General features: G+C 38.1%; 1 protein-coding gene across 1 annotated transcript in view; it reads right to left on the minus strand.

Annotated features, from left to right (window-relative positions):
• Positions 1-1,916: 1,916 nt before the first annotated feature.
• Positions 1,917-22,912, minus strand: part of adarb1b (adenosine deaminase RNA specific B1b) — a 129,384-nt gene continuing 108,388 nt past the window's right edge. Inside the window, exons 6-12 of the mRNA XM_037686858.1 lie at positions 22,782-22,896; positions 19,612-19,780; positions 19,251-19,402; positions 17,405-17,573; positions 9,694-9,875; positions 3,648-3,826; positions 1,917-2,672 (exon numbers count right to left, since the gene is read on the minus strand). Coding sequence (XP_037542786.1) covers positions 2,496-2,672; positions 3,648-3,826; positions 9,694-9,875; positions 17,405-17,573; positions 19,251-19,402; positions 19,612-19,780; positions 22,782-22,896 — 1,143 coding nt within the window. The 3' untranslated portion in view covers positions 1,917-2,495. The remainder of the gene's footprint in view (positions 2,673-3,647; positions 3,827-9,693; positions 9,876-17,404; positions 17,574-19,250; positions 19,403-19,611; positions 19,781-22,781; positions 22,897-22,912) is intronic.

Below are 22,912 nucleotides of genomic sequence, written 5' to 3' on the forward strand. Positions count from 1 at the left end.
TCTGAAATTTAATTGCCTTTCACTCAATTTCAGTCCAATTCATTTAACACCATCTGCTGGCTTCCTTATAGATAACTTCACTAACTGGGTTTTATGATGCAAAATGTTTTTGTACAGTGCTGACAACTTCTGTTGACTTGGCGCTATATAAATAAACTGAATGTTCGTGAATAAATTCCTTCTGACTGAACCGATGCATGATGGGACTTTGATTAAAAACACCTGAAATCCTCAGACAAAACTACAACACAGAACAAAGGAATGAGCCACTGTACAAATTCAAGATGTAACTACCGGTAAGCACATAACATAAAAACATCTGGACGCATCTAAGACCTTTAAAAGCCTAAAATTGAAATTATTTTTAAGACCCTGCAGAAACCCTGTTAAAGGAATCTCTAGGATATTCATGTTTTTTTTATTCTGAATCTACAAAATCTCATAAAAAGAAGTGGTACAGTCCTGTAAGTGACATCTCAAGTGCCAGCTGGTGGAGAGGGAGTTAAACCAATTTAGCTTTTGTCCTGTTCCTAGTGTGTTTGGCTAGAATGAGGATGAAGCGCGTTAACCCCGGCAGTGTTGTTTCGGTTTCTCTGCGAGTCACACAGAACCACGAATACGTACTAAGGAACAGCAGCGTCAGAAAGTTTGCCAACGATGTTTGGGTTCACAAGGGAGAACATTTTTGCCACATCTGTTGCTTCTTATATACACAGAACTACAAGAGTGCAGCAATGATGATTCACAATTTGCACACACACGACCACTGACAGCTACAGGTGCACTAAAGAAGCTTGACAATGTCCCCCCAATACGGAAGAGAATGCGTCATTTTTGTACAAAACACAAGCACATTGTGCAGATATACAAAAACAACGGTAAAGGGCTGATGGCAAATTAATGTGCAAGATATTAGAAAACACCGGGGTAGAAACACACGTGGACATCTTCATCTTTGGTGAAAATTGAATAGAGTATGCTTAAAGACACCTGAGCACACATTTATTCACCATGTTTTTTTTTTTTGTCCTACGGCAAAAACAGGAACTGACTGCAGCTGCTTGGAAATACTGTATATCGTCATTAACCAGAGAGTGTAATTAACAAGAGGATGAGCATCACACCGTGAAACTGTACATTTGGTTTTAAACTACTGGCATCGGGTATTAGCATACGACGTCTGAGACTTCACCGACTTCACCGTTTGCGACGGTACATCCAAAAACAACAAAAACCAACAACGAAATAACGTTTGCATCGCAGCCACGAGGGATTAATGTGGCGTCCCCAACTTGGTATGTGGTTTTGCATGTGGTGCTACAGGACATCTATTAGTAGCTGATCGGACAGCTGTGGTGGAAACAAGATCTGAGAGGTTTGCTGTATTTTCACTGCTTTCCTCAGTCCTTCAGTCTTGTTTTACGAAAAAAGGAGAAAAAGAAAAGTGTCCCTTCCGTCACCCCCGAAAATCAATCAATCACAAGAAATCTAGAAAATAGAGACGAATATTCAAAGCTGCCTGTGGAGAAAGTTGCTGGCATTCATTAAAAAAACAAAGAATCATTCGCTGATGGGAGTTCTCCATCGCGCCGCCCTCTGCTCTACAAGCCTCTCAGTTCAGTTTCCATGCAAAGCCATGGCTTAAAATCAAGGGCAAAGAAAAGTACAACGTGCATCGCCTCCCCAGGCTTGACCCGAGACCCAGGCGGCGTGGGGGGGGAAGAGTCGTCCACATATCCTCCCTTGCTGTTCAAGTATGAAATGACGGTGAAGGAAGAACGAGTGCTTAAGGGAACGAACAGACGTAAAAAAACAACACAAAGAAATTAATCAACCAACTAAACTTACATATTTTTTCCAGTCAGTGAATCAAACAAAGCGACGAAAATTTGTTTTCACCTTTAATACAAGGGAAACAAATGGTCTTGTCGTAAGGAACGGGTCAGTTAAAAACATTAGATTCAATAACTATTTTCACTTTTCTGTACTAGATTTACATCCTTAACATTTCAGCATAATTAAATAAAAATCACTGCTTTTAATTTGAGCTAAAAGGTCCATAAATGTTTGTTTTAGGCAACAGAATCTCTTGTATCTAGGCTACATTTGACCCTAAAATGTCTACAGTCATTGTTTAAGACAAAACTTTTGAATGGGACCCGTTTCCACATCTACAGAATGAGGAACAAGATTTCTCTAGGAAATATAAAGGAAATGCTAAAGAATAATAATGATTAAAAAACCCTCCACTGATTCCAGTTTAAAACACAAACAATGAAAAACACCATCCAGGACAAATGAAAATTTAAAGATGAGTGAAAGACGTGAAGCTGAGGTCCTCAGAGGAATGGGAGCGATGAGCGGGAATCAGTTCGTGCTGACGCATGGGGATGGACGTGAACGCCTGGTTGGTGGTAAAGGGCTCTCTCGCTTTCAAGCCTGGGTCAGGGAGGGAGGAGCAGATCCATTAGGAACCCCCCTTCGTCCCTGGACTCTCAGGAGCTGAGGGTGAACTGGTCTTGCTCGATGGGCTTTTTGACCCAGGCCCCCAGGCCGGCCTTGTGGAAGGCCTTGATCAGCGCCTTCTTAGCGGAGTGGTACTCTGCGGCCGCCTGCTTGGCTTCATGGTACGAGCTCGGCTTCAGCATTTTGATCCGCAAGATGGAAGAAAACTGAGGAGGAAGAAGAGACGGAATCAGATTTAAACAATTCAGCTAATCGTGATCAAGATTACTGCATTCAGCACTTTATACGCCCATCAACAAACTATTATACAGCAATCTATAAAGATAACATCTATAATGGCCTTGTATAACATTTGACCTTTATCTATGACTTTGACCTTGAAACTGATGTTATGAAAAGTGTATTAACGTAGTCTAATGATGATGCACATGTGTATCAAGTTTCATTAAATTATCTTGAAGAGATCAGAAGTTATGACCCAGACAAGCAAGAACATAGTTTTAACTTTGACCTTAATTTGTGACCTTGACCTGGGAGCATACACAACAACCTGTTTAGTGATGACGTTTATCTATATGAAGATTGGTTAAATTATCTTGAGCAGATCAGAAGTTATGGGAGGGACAATAGAAACTGTACCATAACACGACCCGCCTCAGACGGTGGTATAAAAACACAAGATGTGTGGAGTTAACGCAACATTCAGCTCTCAAAATATTTTATTTATCAGGTTAATTTTCAAGCAATTCTCAATTATTTCTAGTCAAGTGGAAAACTATACAACAACAACAACAAAAACAGTATCATGACACTGTCTGGGTAAATTATTACAGAAAATATCTCCTCCACTTTAAACTGTTAGTGTGGCACTTTAAACAAACACGGCAGGCTCTAGGACCTGCACGTTCACCTCTCTCAAGCTTCTGCAGCTACGTGCTGAGTGGAAGAGCCAAACTAAGACAATATAAATCTTAGGGCTTCTCCATACACTGTCAGTTTCAAATATTTGAATTAAATATTTTATTGTTGACATAAATAAAAATAGCAGAATTCTTTTAGCCATGATGCTTGGTGAAACTCAAGGTTTTGTCTTTCTCAGCTTTTGTTCTATAATCCACCTCAGCTTCTTAATATTTTGTATAGAGTGTTTCAGGCAGCGGGATGTTGAGGCGTCTCTGTACCTTGGAGTGCAGGCGCACCCAGCGGCTGTACAGGGCGTGTTTGCAGAGTCGTGAGGGGCGACCCATGTCGTCCTTCCCTGTGGTGGCGTTGATCACTTCCAGGGCCTGGTCGCCAACCGTCCAGTTCACGCTGAAGTTTGGTGCCTTGCCCGGCTGTCTGGCCTCAGCGTTGCTAATTCCTGAAACAGACCAAAATGATTTATGACTCTTTAGTTGATCTGTTTTGGAGGAGGACGTAAACGTCATGAAAAGGTCCAAGCAGGGCTGGGCGGTATTTGTTTAGTCTTCTTCAAATTATATTCAGTATTACCATCTGTTTCAGACGTGTACTACTATGAAAACTTCACATATATTTTAACCCTCTTTTTTTTAACAACTGTAATAAAACAAAATTAGTTTTCTTACATCACAGAATAGAGATTTGTTGAAAAACTAAACCGCAAACTTTTGTCAGTGCTAAAAACTCGACCTGAAGGTGCACACCGAGGAAAAGTGAGTGTTGTTAAAGTGGATGCAGAATCTCTACAATAACCAGTCAGCTCTACGTCCGCTGCTCCTTCCATTATTTGACCAGCAGCTGCCACTGCACCAGTTTATATTGTGAGGGACTTTCCAACTGGGGTACGTGTTAGCGCAACATACCAGGGCCAGGGATTGAGCGAATTCTTTCAGCTCGATGACCTCTCCATTTACTCTCTCTAACACGACAACAGTCGAACAGTGCAAATTTGTAGATTTTCACAAATCTAAACTTAATGGCGCACGTGACGTCATGGCGTTCTGCGGGCACTGCAGGCGTCCTCGTCACTGGGTTGTCATACAAAAACAGTGCCTTTTGTGTATATATATTTATATACGTATATGTATACATATATATAAACAGCGCCTTTTACATCGTGAGTTATTTTGATGGAATGGCAGATGTTCAATATTTAACTTTATTGCTAATAACGGCCGATACTGATACCATGCCGATAATATTGTGCATACCTATATTACCATAAAAGTCTGAAATGGTACTAAGTACATTTTAATAGTTTCTTGATTGTAAATCTACAACTAATTAATTTTTCAAGTTAACCTATATCTATCAATGCCACAGCTAATTGACTTTAGAAGATGTGGTGTTTAACAGTCAATGAGCTAAAACTGTGGTGAGGGAGTTGCTGGAGGTCATTTCGAGCCACACTTTCCGAGTGCTAACAGAGGGGTTAGCAAACTGCGGCTCTGGGACCACATGCGGCCCGTTGTTCCCACCGCGGCGGCTCTTTGAAGTTGTGACCAAAACTAACATGAAATTCAACTTTACACACTTTAAACTTTTATGCTCTTTTCCACAAATAAAAGGACTAACGTAGACCAGCAGCGTTCAGCGCTTTAATTCTGATCAAAATAGGTATAAAAGGTTCATATTTTTTTTCTTCTTCACATAAATATATATAAAAAATTTTTTTTTACCTAAAATATAAAAATATCATTAAATGTTAAAAGTTTTTATTTTTGGCTGAAAAAAAAAAATCCCCTCCAACAAACTTGAATTGGGCCCACCAGTTGATAAATGATGGTTGTAGCAGGTTTTGCAGCCCCGGACACATTTTATTTAGTGACCTAAGGGACAAACATTGTTCTTTAAAATAATAAAAGTTTCAGTCCCCTGGCCCAAGCCTGTCTCTCTGGGTTTAGGCAGATAATTAGCATTGAGATAATTATAGTGTTTTTAGTGGCACCTTCTAAAACTCCCACTACCTCAATAAAATATTTATTCCTTTAAGGCGCACTCCTGTCACAGCTTTTTCTTTCTTTGTGTTTTTTATTTGATATGGTGGAGAGAAATGATGCCATGCACCCGGAGGACAGAGCTTGAACTCCAAAACTCTACAGAACTTTGGCCTCTGCGGTATCCCAAGCAGAAATGGGAGATATATGGATGCCATAAATCCATGTGTCCTGTTCCTTTTTTGTGCGTGTGTGTGCGAGAGTGTATTAAGCTCCATGGTTCCATTTGGCAGCACTTATGGCAGAAAATGATTTACAGGGGATGAAATCCTCACAGCTCTAAGGCCACAGCCCTTCACCGCTGAAAACTCTCTAAAGCGGAAAAGGTTAATAACCTCAGACTATTATCTCCTCTACCTGCCACTTAGAGAGCAACCACGGCCGAGGAGAGAGAGGTGGGGAGCGGCGCGTAAATTTCAGAAAACAAAGTGACACCTTCCGCCATGCTGAAGGATTGAAACTAAAATGACCACAGGATCTCACTTCACATGAATGATTTTCATAAAGACTGTGCACAAAGTGAAATCTGGACATTTATTCATGTTAAAATGTCCCTTCTTTGTTTATGAAGTGTCTCAATGCTCTGTGTTGAGGCAGGAGGTGTAAATAGACCAAATGTTACAATGATCTGTTACATTTTAAATCTGTTTATTTTGCTGCATTGCATGCAACTAGAGAAACTGCATTTCCTGCAAAAATGCAGTGTGAATGCTTAATGCAGAAGAACTCGCTGAAAAACAGCTGAAATTAGCTAAAAAAACATGCTGAAATGTAGCTGAAATGGAAGAACAAGTCTAAATTAGCAGAGGAAAGCAGAAAAATAACATATTTGCTAAAACTGGTTTAAATAATCAAAAATTGGCAAAAAAATTGTTAAGATAAAAAAGGCTAAAAATAGCAATAAAAATAGGCTGAAATATAGCTGAAAGTAGTGAAGTGCGGCTCAATATTAAAATATCAATAATATCGTTTCTTAACTCAAACTATCGATAGTTTTGATACTTCAGTCATTTCAGGTAATGCACGTCATGAACAGGAAGGTAGTGGAAAGAAAACTCTTGAGATCTTGTCTAAATGATACGTGGTTGGTGGGAACTACTTTTTCTTCCGCCAGTGGTGCGTAATGCATGTAAGTGGAGCGGCACGCTGCTCGTCGTGGTCAGTCAGTCAGACTGTAAACATAAACAATGGCGGAGCGTACACAAAGTCACGTATGGAGACATTTCAGCTCCAAAAACAACCAAGAACCTGTTTGTGAAGTTTGTGGAAAAACTGTAAAGAGCTGTGGCACATGGTTATTAAATAAGTAACATAATAAATTAATGCTCAAACAAATAGTTTGCATGAGTTCAGTTTGGAGTAATATGTTTATCACTGAGATAATCTCACACCGGCAAAAATATTTATTCAGGTAAGGTTTCCTAAAAAATTGATAATTTAAAGTGGATTCCATGGATCAGGTGTCATCAGATTATACAGAGCAATGGTGATAAAACAGCTTTGCTGGGTGAACTCTGAAAATATATACAGTAGTAGAAAATATGGATAAAAAAAATTAGTCTTAAAAACAGCTATTTACAATTTGAATTTATATTAGTTCCATTATTGTGCAATTATTGTGGCGTTTATTTAATTAATTAAAAAAATTAACTGGCAATTTCAAATTGAGTCACCCAGTATTATGAAAGAGGAAGTGTTTGTAGCCCCTATTTGTAGACTATTTGGAGGGACTACATACATAGATTAATCTAATTAAGATTAGGCATTCAGTGCATAGTAGCCTACAATTTGTTTTTTCCTGTGATTTATATTTATATATATATATATTTGTTTAAAGACGATTCTCCAAGAGCAGCAACACTCACGAGATGCCTGGGGGAGATGATTATGAAGGATCTCCAGCCTCTGTCCATAGTGGAAGAACAAGGTTTCCAAGGATTTGTGAGAGCTTTTGACCCAAAATATAAATATTTTCATTTTATAGTAATTTTTGATAATTCAACAATATTTTATTTAAAAAGTACAATAAATACTCAAATAAACAGCGTCCCTACTTCACGGTTTTTCACTTATCACGGGGCAGGCTGGAACCTAACACCCGTTATAAACGAGGGACTGCTGTATTATTATTATTTTCCTTATTTTCTTTTTTTAGTGTTTGAAACACCATTTTCACATACTTTATATGATTGTATCTGATTTTTCTGTTGCTGTATACACTTAGCTATTATTAGACTTCAGAGTTTAAAATAAATTGTTACTTTGATGTCTCCTGTTCTTTATGCAGCTTTGATTTGAAATACACTGCTTTTTTAAGGTTTACTTAGGTGCATTTGCCCAGAATGGCGGTATCGGTATCGATACCAGAAAACCTGGTATCGAACATCACTAGCTGAAAGGCAGAAAGAAGCTTAAACTTAGAAGAAAGCAGAAAGAGCTGAAATGAGCTAAAAAAATGTAGAATTACCTGAAAAAGGTAAGATTATCTGAAAAACAGCTAAATAGTAGCTGCAATAGCAGAAATAGCTGAAAAAAGCATAATAAAGTTGCAAAGAGCGAAACAAACTGAAATTAGCAAAAATAAGTTAATTAGTCTGAAAGTAACAGAAATTATGAAAATTTTGAATTCATCTGAAAACAGCTGACAATAGCTAAAAAATGCTAAAAAGGTAGCTAAAAAGGTAGAACAAGCTTAAATTAGCAGAAGAAAGCAGAAGAAAGCAGAAAGAACATGTTTGCTAAAAGAATCAGAAATGAGCACAAAAAAGTTGAAATTATCTGAAAAAAGATGAAATTATCTGAAAAAATTTGAAAGTAGCTGGAAAAAAGTTTAAATTTGCACAAGGAAGCTGAAGCAAAACAAAATGTGAAAGGAGCAGTAAAAGGTTGTAAACAAATCTAAAGACTTGAAGGATGTAAAATGAGCTCAATTCATTTTCTATAAGAAAAAATGGCAGAAAAGGCTAAAAATATTTCAAAAAGTTAAAGTTGCACCAATACCAAAAGTCACAGCACAGTTCTCCTGAACGAGCTGAACATTTTGATTTATGAATTGTTGAAATAGCACAAAAATTGTGGAACGAGAAAGATGCAGAAAAACATACGGAAGAAAAATGGATCACAAACAATAGTGTGAATGCTTCATTAACAGTCACACAATAAACAGAACCCAAAAGTCTAATTCAAAGAAATGAAATGTCAAGATTTACTTCATTGCAATAAAAGTCGTGATATTCTAATGTGAAACAATATTAAAAACTAAAATGACACACTATGACTCCTGTTTTACACTTTCAAAAAGATATTAAAAAAATGTTGACCGTTATTGATGTTCCCTGAATTACCAACATGTTGCTGTTCCCAGTGGGTCCATTAAGAACCAATTCTCATTAAGTATGTGTTGGGATGCTCAGCTACTACCACACTAAAGTTTAACCCAAAATCTGTAAAACTGAGTGAGTTGCAGCAGTTAGTTGTGTGTTTGAAGGACTTTTGGGCAGCAATCTTAAATCAAGTTGACTTCAAAAGGTAGTTGTAATTGAACAGTCATTAATTGCTTCTGAATGTTTCGTTCTGGTTCATGACACTGTTTGATAACAGACACACAGATTGGATTTAGTAAAACTTTTTTAGCCTAATAAATGCAAGGCATTATTATTTATGGTAAAAACTAAGAAAAAATATGTATAAATGGTTTATTTGAACACAAAACAAAGTCATATGACTAAACTATTAAGCTAACTTTAAAAAGAATAAAAAGTTTCAGACTTTGCCAGTCTGACACCAGAAGCAACATTACTGATGAGTTAATTAATTATCCTTGTATTAAAATAATTTTAAAAACTATTAATCTTCTAATAAGCAAGAAGAGAACAAAAAGCACATTGTTCTGAATCTAAATAAAGAAAGTTAGAAAAAGAAAGAACAAAAACAATACATGAACTCTGGTCTACATAGCCTTTTGAAAAGGTCAAGCCTCTGCTGAAAACGTATACAAGACGATAAAGCTATTCAAATTCCACAAGAAGAAGATAAATGTCAGCTCTGATCAAACAAAGGAGGGAAGCTCCTTCTGTTCTCCTTTCCTGCTGAACTGACCAGGGAGGCGAAAATAATCTTAAAGCCTTCCTCCTTGATGTCTGGATGAAGGTCGAAAAAGGTGACCAGGTCTTTATAACTTGAAGATTATAATATGACTAAAAAATATTAGCAGGAATTCAAAATATTTCATGTTTTTCCCTGTTTTGTTCACACCGGGGAGAGCTCTCACCGCTGAGCAGAGGCCTGTTGAGGTTGAACTGCTGCGGCAGGTCCTCGATGTCGGCGATGCGCTGGTACATGGCCCTGGAGAGGTGGTCGGCATGGTAAAGGCTGCCCAGGATGATGCTGGAGAAGTAGATGGGCTCGGTGAAGTAGCTCATCAGCGAGCCCTGGATGCCCACCACATTCCACCTGCAGGCAGAACACGCATCAGAAAATCTGGACTTTTCTGAAAATCAAAACTAAACCAGTGACTGAACACTAATCCGTCTCAAAGAGGATACGACTGTTTAGAAAAGAGGATAAATCATATAAAAATCTTTTTTAAAGTAAATCCTATTTGGATATCTAAAGGAAGTATAGATGGATACAGCATGAACAAAGACTAAATAATTTATTAGCTACAATGACTAAAATGTACATATGACGTCCAACACTGCTGGAGTTTTAAAACGTTTTTATTTACCGATTCATTTCTACGTTTTATTGAACACCAACAAATTTACCATATTTTTAGCTATATAAGTCACATTTTTTGCATAATTTACATGCCCTGCGACTTATATGCCGAAGCAACGTATTTATGGATTTCCATATTTATAAACCAATTTTTGGCTGAGATATGACCGTTTATATTCATTCTGACTGAAAATATTGAACACTACCATTTTCAGCCACTAGATGGCACTTGAGCAGTATGGCATGCCGTTGTATCATGTAATAGGTAAAAGTAGCTATTAATGACAATCGGATTGCCATTGCCTGCCACCGTCGTCTGCCTGGAGCAACAGACAAATCAACTGCATTTCACTGCGCCGACCCGGCGAAATGCAGCTGATTTGACCACTGAAGTGCATTTATTAAGAAAAATTCAACTAAGTCACACTGTTATTATAAAGTCAAGCAAACAAATAATAGTTTTTAGGTGGTTATCTCGTTAAATTTCGAAGAAATGGACAGCAAGTCGCTCTCTGAGCGTTCATGTTTCCGCATATCGGCTTTTGAAAATGCAGCTGATTTGACCATCAAAGTGCATTTATTAAGGAAAAGTTAGACTGAGACACACCTTTGCTATAATTTTGAGCAAACAAATAATTGTTTTTAAATGTTAACCTGGTTAAATTCTTGTTAAAGTCCTCCCGTGCAGGATCCTGAAGCCATTTGGCAGCCAATCGATTTTTGGCACAACACCGGTACACATTTCTGGGATGTCAGCAGTGATGCGTAACAAACGCGACGCGTCAACAGTGATGCATAATAGATACGACGTATATGGCGAAGCGACATATTTATGGATTTTGCCACTTTATTAGACATGTTTGGACTGATGCGACTTATAGGGCGGTGTGATGTTTGCCGCGGAAAATACAGTAAACGCTAACTACCTGTACTTTAGAGAACATATATTGTGATCAAACACCTCTCTACAAGTACCTGGAAGCATTCTCTTTATAGATGTCATAATGACAAAATAGACGGTTTTGTAACCCGTGTTAAAATTGTATTATTATAATTGGGCATTAAACAACAAAGGCAGGTGTTGGCCACCTCTGTGTGTGTTCATTTGTATGCACCATGAGTAAATATCATAAACCAGTTGAAGGATTATTTTGAAACTCAATGTATTCACTGGATGCACATCTGCAACTGGAGTAAACTCAATTCAAGAAGACCACTATAGCTAAGGAACCTAAGCTAACAAAAAATGGCTATAACTCAATCAAAGTTACAAATACTGTGCTAAAATTTGGTGTGGCAGCAGATAAGTCATTTCCAATACATTCTCTGAGGCAGTCATGCCAAAGAGGTTCAAAACACCAAAGTCCATGCTCAATAATCCAGGTATAAAATCCAACAATGTTCAATCAGGTCATCTGGATGGTTTCTTTTGTTGCTGAGACGTTTTGTCCTTCATCCAAAGGACTTCTTCAATCCGAGGAGCCACTAAACCAAACTGATTCCCACAAAGGGCATACTCCATACTGGAGCAAACCAGTTTGCTGGTGCTAAGATGACCTTTGGGGCCCGCCCTTTCCCTCGTCAACTCCTCTGCGACAGTCATGCCAAAGTGGTTCAAAACACCAAAGTTCATGCTCAGTAATCCAGGTATAAAATCGAACAATGTTCAGTCAGGTCATCTGGATGATTTCTTTTTTTGCTGAGACGTTTCATCCTTCATCCAAGGATTTCATCCATTTTGAGGAAGTCCTTTGGATGATGGACGAAACATCTCGGCAAATAAATAAACCGTCCAGATGACTTGATTGAACATTGTTGGATTCTATGAGGGTTAAGGTATAATCAAATATCTCCAAATATCACAGTCATTTAAGGCTTTAATTGTAAATGTTTTTTCTTCAACCAGATCTAAAGTGTTTTGAACAATTTAAATTATATTTAGACAAAAATCTGATTAAATCAAAGCTAAAATTGGCAAGTTTACAAAAACCAGAACCTAGAAACTTGCAGTCAGTATGACTCTAGTAAGAAGAAGGTGTTTGAAGCTTTGCCAGAACAGGTAAAGGTAAATCCATTAAATTAATTTATGTCAGGTGTTTATTCAGTTAGTCATAAAGAAAATGAACAGATAAAACATCTATGAGAGTCTGACTAGCGTAAATGCTTCGATTCCTTCTTTAAGTCCAACAAATTTAAAGAGAGAATAAAATAATTAAATAGGACACCCCCCCACCCCCCCAAAAAAGAAGAAGCAGCATGTGTCACACGAAGGGCTTGCCGTTTTCAAACACAATCCCGTATGTGTGAGAAAGTGAGCGTGAAACTGGGGGAAGGAAAAATGAAATCTTTAACTTCTTAGCTGCGGGCAGTAAAGCACAAATTCAGCTCAAACAGCTCTGTATTATTCTGAAACACACACACACATTTAACACAAAAACATGGTGACACAAATCCACCTGAATACCTCCTGAAGGACGCACATTTCCCCCCCACAAACAGGCGAGCACGCTCATTTGAGTTATGTTTTTAGAGGCATTCAATTTTGTTCCTGTCAAACCTCGCTGTATGTTTTTCTCCATCTAATGTAAGGCTTTACACTTACACAGAGAGACACACCCGAACACACACACAAACTACCGCAATTCAGAAAAAGCCTGAAAGCACAACTGATCAGATCTTGAAGACACGACATAAAACAGGAACCAATAGGAGCCCGTTTCTGATGAGTTTATTCAAATCACAGAAAATAACCAGAAGCAAACTGTTCATTCATACTGAAGCCTTGGGGAACATAAAGAAGAGCTGCGATTTTTGGGCCGAGCCCCCAGCCCAACCCGATCCGAAATTCGGGCCATGTCGGACCAAAATTATGTGCTTGATGGGCGGGCCGGGTCAGTCTCTGGCTTTTGATGCGGTTTTACAAATCATACAGCACAAAGAAAACTAAATAAGAATGTACAATATACAATTGTGTTTACTTGTAGAGGAGGCAGTAAGTTTATATGCTGAGGATGAGAAAGAAAGAAAGAGTGCAGAAGTTAATCAGACTGTGAAGAGAGAGTAGCGCTGGTGCATTGCGCAACAATTGTGCATGTGGCCCCGCCCACCCTTTGCTCTTATCACACATCTGAGGATTTGCAATTGACCCACAACAAGCGACATAATGGAGCTGGAAAGTACTAAACAAAAGCTAAAAACGGGAGAACTCACTCTACAAAGCCAGCACAGTGAAACCTGCTGATGTGTGTCAGGTCAGGTGCATGCTCAGGTCCGATCAGTCAGTTGAAAGAGGTAAAAAAAAATAAAAAAAAGTCCAGTTAAGCTTCAGATGGACAATGGGATCATCAGCCGCGCGCGTCCGCTGACCGGCTGGTTGAAAGAGGTAAAAAAAAAAGACATTACCTTCATCTTGATTTTTTTTTTTAGCCTATTCATTTTGTATATTAATATCATTTGGTGGCATGTTAATAACAAGCTAATAAACAAGGAATCTTATATCTTCCTTTCTTTGAAATACATTTTTAAAACTATAATGTCAAACTGATTTACTTACAAAAGCAGTAAAAGCTTAATTAATTTATTTATTTCTTTGGGTTCAGGCTTCTAATTACAGTTAATTGGTAGGGTCGGGTTGGGCTCGGAAAAAGAAGTGATGGGTTAGGTCCGGGCTAGGTTGGATCTTTTAGGTCCGAATGCAACTCTAACACAAAGGGCAAAGATCAAACTTTAAGAGGCAAAAAAAAGTCAGTTATATTCAAGCTTCCAAAAAAGTTCAGTTACGTCATCTGGAAGATTACTTTTTTGTTGAGATGTTTTGTCCTTCATCCAAAGGACTTCATCAGTTTGAGGAGCTATGAGCAGAACAGTCACATAGTGGACCAACCAGTTTTCTGGTGATAAAATGGTTTCTAGAATCCGCCCTCTCCCCCGTCGACTCCTCTGAGGCAGCCATAGCCAAAGTGGTTCAAAACATCAAAGTTCATGCTCAATAATTCAGGTAGAAAATCCAACAACGTTCAGTCAGGTCATCTGGACGTTTTTTTTTTTTTTTTTTTTACTTTTGATGTTTTGAACCACTTTGGCTATGGCTGCCTCAGAGGAGTTGATGGGGGAGCGGGCGGGCCCCAGAAACCATCTTATCATCAGCAAACTGGTTGGTCCTCTATGGGACTGTGCTGCGTGGGGGACTGAGTTTGTTTGTGGCTCTTTGGACTGATGAAGTCCTTTGGATGAAGGACGAAACGTCTTAACTAAAGAAGAAACCGCCCAGATGATCTGATTGAACATTGTTGAATTTTCTACCTAGATTATTGAGCATGAACTTTTGATATATTCAAGCTTGTTTAAATTCTTTCTGTCTGCTATGAAAAAGCATTGTACGCAACGTCTCTGGCGTGATTTGTCTGTTTAAATGAATATTTATTGCCCGATTATTAAAATTGCATTTAGTCTTTCTACTCTGCCTTGAAGTCAAAGTTTTCCAACAGGTACATCTTCAGAAATAATCCTTTGTCTTACAACCCATTATTTCTCTGCTGGCTGCAGCAGCTCTGGGAAATCCCTTCGTATGATGTCTGGCATCATTAAAAAGCTTATTAGGAGTTCCTCTTAAAACATAGGGCTTGAATTGTTGATAACTTCATTTCAGGCCAATAAAAATCAAGTTTTCAAACTGGCACTAGTGAAATTTTATCACTGCGCACTCAGGCAGATATTTATTCTGGCCACAGAAGAAAGAGAGCAAGTTACATCAGTCACGTAGAAGTTTTACGATCCATCACAAGGGAAGAACAGCGCAGCCTTGAACACGGACAGAGACTAAAGACGCAATGATCTGCCAGAGAGAAATGTTTCCAGGGACAATGTATCCATCAATTCACCTTGAAAACTCACCACAAGAAAATCACAGACTTGAAATGAAGTAATGGATAGCTATGATAGAGGCGCTACGCTGTGGATTATAGTGACAGGAAAATAAAACATGAAACCAGCACCTAAACATGAATTAATGCTGAGGTGTGAAGGTGAGGGTTTCTCAAGAGATCTTTACTTTAGAAATAACATTTTAATAAAAAGGGAAAAAAAAGAAGAAAATACATTAATTTCCGGTGTACAAGCCGCTACTTTTTTCTCACATTTTGTACCCCGTGGTTTATATGCAAGAATGTCTTATTTATGTTTTTTTTTTCATAATTTATATTTTTACATTTTATTTTGAAAGACTTCCTGTTGTCTCTCAGTAGCTTCCTGCCGCTAACTAACATTTTCCTTTGCCAGAGCTGTGTGCTTATGGCTCCCAGCATTTGTGACACAGAAAGAATGCCCTCAGGTAATCAGATGTACAAGGCCTTTTGCTCATGGTTTCAAATACTCAACCATAACTCCACCCACTATTTCATCATGTGACCAGAAGTCTAACCTGAATGACCAATGAGGTACTCTAGAGGACCATCCCCCAAGATAGACATGAATTAATTTCTTCAGATTGTTCCCGTGTTGTTTATAGTATTTTGCACTTCATGCACAGACCTGTTGATTTGCAGCGACAATGGAAAATGCAAGGAGAATATTTTAACCAGCTTTCATGTTAAAAGTGATCGGCTGTCGAGAAGGAAACAGCTGCAGCCCGTAAGCTGCGTCAACGTGTCGATGGATTGGAGACGCAAAAGCAGTCAAAGTATGGTATATGTTTTAATAAAAGTTTTAAAATTCGTTCTGTGTGACATTTTTCTGTGTCGGTAAATATGCGTTTAAATACCGAGATCTCGTTTTAAAGTCACATCCGAACATGAAGCGGAGAAACAGAAGAGGTCTTTCCCCTCCCGTTTCCGTCATGAGAGCTCAGCGAGCGGTGGACAAGTTGTCAGATTTATTTTTAAAGCAGTCAGTCAGTCAAGACTGGTACATATTTAAATAAAAGTAAAAAACAAACCTGTGTACGGTAAAAATGTGTTTAAATACCAGTATCTCATTTAAGCTTAAACAAAGAAATAAAGAATAATAAAGTTTTAATAAAGAATTATGAAAATCAGTTGTCAATAGGAAACCTGAGGGGAAAAAAAAAACTATTATACGGCTATTATAGGACTTCTAATATAATTTACCAAGCAAAAGTCCTGCGTGTTGGATACAGTGACATCTAGTGACAAAAACTGGGAACTGCAACTAACTAAATACAATTCATTTCAATTCAACAAGTTTCAGTCAGGACATCTGGACAGTTTCTTTTTGGTTTTTGCTGAAACCTTTCACCTTCAATCCAGAAGGCTTCATCAGTCAAGGAAACACACAACACAAAACTGATTCTTCTCCCAAACAGTTTACTCCAAAGTGGAACAAACCAGTTATGTTGGTGCTAAGATGGTGTCTTTGGCACGCCCCCTCCTCTGTTGCTGGCCCTCTTCCTCGTCCACAGTCATGTCAAACTGGTTCAAAACCAAAAAAGTCCATGCTCAATAATCCAGGTATACAATCCAACAATTTTCAGTCAGGTCATCTGGACTGTTTCTTTTTTTTGTTGTTGTTGCTGAAACATTTCACCTTCCATCTGGAAGGCTTCATCAGTCAAGGAAACACACAACACTAAATTGATACGGAGAAGGGGACGTGCCAGAGACACCATCTTAGAACCAACGTAACTGGTTTGTTCCACTTTGGAGTAAGCTGTTTGGGGGAAGAATCAATTTTGTGCTGTGTGTTTCCTTGACTGATGAAGACTTCCGGATGGAAAGTGAAACGTTTCAGAGAAAAAATAAATAACAAAAAAGCAACTGTCCAGATGACCTGACTGAAAATTGTTGGATTGTATAACTGGATTATTGAGCATTGACTTTTATTTTCATTTCAGTTCAGTTTATTTATATAGCCCCAAATCACAACAGAAGTCACCTCTGGGTACTGTACAGAAACAAATAACCATAATGTCACCTGAAGTAAATTTAAAATCAGCCAGTCCAAGAAAAATGGTAAAGTATAAAATGAGGACTGTTAATTTTACAAAATATAAAATACCAACTTTTTTTGTTCATTGCATTTCTTTTATATTTAAATCATACTTTTAAGACTTGCAATAAAACAAGTCTTTTTAAACATAAAATAAATATTTTATGTAATTTGATCTGACAATTTGTAAATTTTTAAATTTAGTTCTCCATCCTTTTGGTGGAAGCTGGTGAAGGTTGAATACAAAACAAAATTAAATAAAATTAATAATGATTTGAATCAGAAACAGCTCAAACTGTGCGGCCCATTAAACCCATTACCTTGCAATCTTGTCACTGCAGGACATGGTGAGCAGCCTCTCTCCTTGAAGAACCCCGTCCCAGGTCTGGATGGTGTTGCTGGACCTCACGGGGATGGTGCCCTCTCCTGACTCAATTTTGGTCCTCAGCTGACCTCTTGCTTTGCGGTTCGGATGTCTGTCTCCCTGATCTGAGCGAGACGTCACACAAGGATCCACGTTTAAAGAAGAAGCGACTAACTCGCCTTTATCGTGCAAATATGTGTGACTGATTCAAGTAACTTGGTGACATCCTAATGTGCAATTTGTTTCCCAGTCAGAATGAAAATACAACTTTAAATTACATTTCTTATAAAATGAGGTGCAATTAAAAGAAAATAAAAAACAGAATCCAATTATAATTTTAACTCAATCTAAATATTCACAAGTTGTGAAAGGAGTGACAAAAGGCTAAAAACAACAAGTAGGATTCTGAAATGAAGTGGATTGTCCCAACAAAAATAAAAGTTAATTAACAACAGATTGTTTTTATAATTATGTTGCTTAATGTAAAATTGGAAATAAATTTCAGAACTGTCAATATTTATGTCAGAAAAAATAAGAGAAATGGTAGAAAGCGGGTGCAGAAAGGCAGAAGTTTTTAAGATATTTTGGCTCTCTGCAGGTGTCTCACAAACAAAACTGATAAGGCTTTTTTTATTTTTTTTTAAATTACTCCTGCAGCACCAAAAAAAATAAATAATTATTTATGGCTTGTTTTAAATGGTTCAGCAAAGTCGTTACTTATTTCAGCAAACAGGTATATAAAAAAAGACATATTTACATAACAATAAAAATTTTAGATAATAAACTGACTGACAATCTGCAGAGTAGCTAAACTCTGTTAAGACATGAAAGAGAAGAAGAGCTCTGGTCATCTCACTTTTAATATATTCCAAAAAAACAAAATGATAAAGAATTGACATGAGGATCTTCCTTTCCATTTTGTAAATATGGAATTAAACTCATTTCTCAGCCAGCCTACATGTTGTGAAGACTTCAACTTTCATGTTAAGTTCCTGTGTCTAGGTTTATTTTTTTTTTGTTAAGTTTTACACATTTCAAGGAGTTAAAAAATATCCTTTTTGTTCATTTAAAATAATGTGCTGCTTTTAACATTTTAAACACTGTTTTATAAAATCTCCTTCCCGTCAATCAAAGCAATAAATCCAAACCCTACAGCTTAGAGGAACGGCGAAAAAAGTATTAATCACAACTCGCACATCAGTTTGATCAGCTGCAGAAACACAGAATCTATTTTTGAAGCTCTTATTCTAACACACAATCTGCCTTTTGTTCCATTGTGGACATGGTGGATGGTAAACAGATTGCACTAAATGGTAAATTGGAGTGTTTACTGACAGAGACAGTGACTCCAAATGAAGAAAGCAAAAAACAGCTCCCACATTATGTTATCAAAGTTTTCTGATGTTCCACCAGCAGACGCCATCTATTCAGTGACTAATTGAATGTGGCTGTTTTCTATTCAGTCTGCCATGTGCGATGGAAAGCAGTCTGACAAGAGTAAGAGGGAGGTTAATCAGACGGACAGAGCGGGTGGGCTGGCTAGGGGAAAGACTGATAGAGGAAAACAGAGAATGAAAAACACTCTAATTACTAGTGCCTTGTTTAAATGTGTCTGAAATGCGTATTTGGACAGTGGAATAAAAATCTAATTAAATGAAACCAAGCATATGAGGAAAACCTCCAAATTTAATTAAATAAAAATAAACAGTAGCTGAAACGGAGTTCTGAGCAGAGAGGAAGCTAAATTAAAAACATGTCTGCGGAGCGGAGGAGAAAAACCCAGGGCTGGCGTGAAGCGGTACCTTCCACTCCGGCTTCGTGTGGAGAGAAAATCCTGGCGTCTCCGCAGGGCGAGGTGCTGATGTAGAGGTGGAACTGAACGTTATCCTTTAACATGTAGCCTCCCTTGTCGCACACGACAAAGATCGACTTCTGGTAGTCCTCTTTGTTGCCGCTATGACAACAAATCAATTGTACAATTAGACAAACTGGTAATAAAACAGAAAATAATGATTAGTTTTTGACAAAGTTTATCATTGAAGCTTTGATTTGGCACAAACGGAATTAAAATGGAACGAAGATCATTTGCAGCATTTTTTAACTTCCCACACAACAAACAGAATAAACTGATCTAACAAAGCTGATCTGTCACCATCCACTGACCTGAGAAAGAACTCCAGCTGGGTGTAGAGGTACCTGATGAGCGAGCGTCGGGCGATTATCTCAGCGTGGCAGTCATTGAGTGCCAGGCCGCGGTCGCTCATGTACTCACCGTTGATGCATTTGGTTCCCGTGGAGACGCAAATAACCTGCGCTTCCTTCACATCTGTCCCTGTTGGGAGGTACAAATATGACAAGACATAGCACTGGTAAATACACACTTGTCTTAACGATGCCCCCGTGCTGAAGGCAAAGTGACACCAAGGAAAGACAGGGGATGATTCAGTAGACTGCTTTATTCCTGTGGTCCCTAATCACTCATAAAACCAGTATGTGAGATCGTTTTGAACAAGGCGGCTACTGGGCGCCGTAAATATCAGATGTCTTTACATCACTGTACTCTTCTCTAGCTCAAACACGACAAATAGAGCTTTTCCACAAAAGAGAGTCCAGTGCTGGAATTGGTTCTCAAAGACAGTTTGACTGGGCTGCGGCTGTTGGAACTAACTGGCAATTCAAATATAAAACACAGTTATGAACGGGATAGGGATATGATAAAAGAAACCCTAACGATCCATAAAATAAGCAAACTGACCACCAAAGTTCAGCTGAAAGTTGTACCTGCTGATCACTGTGATCAGCATTCAAACAGGACTGAAAATATTAAAGTAAACGGCAGGAAACTAGCTCATTCTTCCACTGTTGGCTCATCCGTTAGTATAAATGTTTGGGAATTTTGGTCAAGGTTTATGGATGTTTTTAACTACTATGGCTGAGATTGTTAACTGCCCATGAACCATGTGTTTGAGTTACCAGAGAGTTCTTTTCTCTCTCAGAGAGAGCTGCGTGAGGAGCTGATTTGATACTGCCTGCGCAGCTGGTTCAACCACACCAGTTTGTGAGCTGGGAGAGCTGATAAGCATATAAAAACAAGCCTTGCACACTGCCCGTGGCAGATTCTCGTGACTGGGCTCCATGCGTGTATACTTCTGTACGTCTGTGTACTGTATTTTTTGCTCTATAAGTCATTTTTTTGCATAATTTGCATGCCCTGCGACTTATATGCCAAAACGACGTATTTATGGATTTCCCCCCATATTTATAAACCAATTTTTGGCTGAGATATGACCATTCTCATTCATTTTGACTGAAGATATTGAACACTACCATTTTCAGCTGTTAGTTGGCGCTTGAGTAGTATGGCATGCCGTTGTGTCATGTAATTGGTAAAAGTGGCTATTAATGACACAAATGGCTTGTAAGAGTACCACTGGCTGCGGCTACGTCTCCAAGATGGCTGTCAATTATCATCAGCTGTCGGCCATCCACCTGATGAGGCTCAACCTTACTTAAGGCTGCAGTATTGCATTCAATTTAAATCTCCTAAGTTTTACCTCATGTCCCCCGTTCTTCAATGAGATTCCATCAGCCTAATCACAATTTTAAAGCTAAGATGGTATTTTGGTTTTCTTTAGAAAAAATAAAAAGACTAAATGTTATACTAAGTCGGAATGTAAAAAAACCCTCACAACCGTCTTTGCTTCAGGTGAATTTTTGGCATAAACCAGCTTTTAAGAGAAATATTTGTCACCTCAGCTGCTCAACGTTCCACTGCACTCTACAGGTAATGGCTGAATGTGTTTACTTAACTGTTGCTCTGGTGAACAACATAATAGCACATTTGAGTTTTATCTTTGCCATTAAAAAATTCCCTCCCGATGATGATGTGAGTGAATGGAGAGTAACAAAATGTTCCAGTTAAATGTGCCAACAGTCACTTTGAAGTTCTATTTCGATGAGAAGAATAATGTATTTTGACAAAAACCTGACTGTAAAGCCACCATTATGTGCGACAAAATGCATTTTATGTAATAAAATTTGAAGGAATAAAAGCACAATTGTGGCCAGGCAAATATTCTAACTAAGTTTAACCAAGTTTGGAGCTTAAACCAGTTAAGGTTTACCATTCTACTGTCAGGGGTGGAGCAGTAGATTTTAAAGGACCAAATTAAGGGTCAGAATCATAACTAGGGGTGGGCGAATTGACAATCTCAGATTTTGAAGGTTTAGTTTGTTGACAATGTGTCAAAGCAAAGAGGTCATAGGATCATATATAGGGTATATTGTATCTGTTGTCGTTCAATACTTTGTTGTGAAGCAGAGTATATAACAGAACCAAATCACACGACTGGCAAGTCCACCTAAAGCCCGCCCTACAGAAACAGCAATCACCCAATCAGAACAAACTACAGTTAGTGCCAAAGATCTCTCATAAAAAATTGTATAGACAACTAAAGTTGAGTTTGTCTTAAAAAAAAAAAAATCCATAGTCAAAATTAAGAATTAGTTAGGCTTTTCTTCAAAATAAAAGTTACAGCAGTTAACAGCCCCCAACCCCACACCACAAAAAAAAGTGTCTTTATTAGGGGTGCACGATATTATCGGCATGGTAACGCCCAATATTAGCGATAAAGTTAAATATCGGACATCGGCAAGTCCATCAAAATACCTCACCGATATAAAAGGCTTCTGTTTTAAGTTTATTTTTAATTTAAGAAACTGTCGAGTATATCTATTAATGCACTACAACTTATGTGCTTTTCACTTGTCACATGTGAACAGGTTGAGCTTAGATTTGTGAAAATTTACACATTTGTACTGTTTGAGCATTGACATTGTGTTAGAGAGAGTAAATGTCCTGAATAAATTTAACATTAAACATAATCCAAGTTGAAGTGTTGCATCATTTTCAGTCCATTTTTTGGCATCTGCATTTGGTAGCAGCCAAACTGACAAAGACCATGCAGAATAATGTAGTATTTTAATTCCACAACAGAGAAAGCTATGTAATCTCTGTAAGTAGCTCTAGAAAAAAATATCAGTATTGGTATCTGTTATCAGCCAAATAAGATTTAACATATTGGCATATCGGTGAAAAATCCAATATCGTGCATCCCTAGTCTTTACCCTAAGTATAAATAAAAATGGTATAAATAAATGGGCTGATCACATACTTGTTTAAAATTACGTCTAATAAAAATAAAGCTGATGTATTGATTTAAAGATTTAAAGGTTGTGTATCTGCAGAGTCTCTATTTTCCCTGACAACTATCTAAAGCTTACTTCATAAAGAGTGCAAATATAAATGCATGGACCACCTTCTCCATTGTTACCTGTCGTCATCACGACTCCTGCCAGGACTTTTCGACGGGCATGGGGGGAGGTGAAGTTGTCTGTCAGCTCACTGAACTTATCAACCACCAGGCGAGAGACGGCATCAGCCAGAACCTGGAAACATGCACAC

Source organism: Nematolebias whitei, chromosome 13 (genome assembly GCF_014905685.2).
Source record: "Nematolebias whitei isolate Nwh7 chromosome 13, NemWhi1, whole genome shotgun sequence".
Lineage (NCBI taxonomy): Eukaryota > Metazoa > Chordata > Actinopteri > Cyprinodontiformes > Rivulidae > Nematolebias > Nematolebias whitei.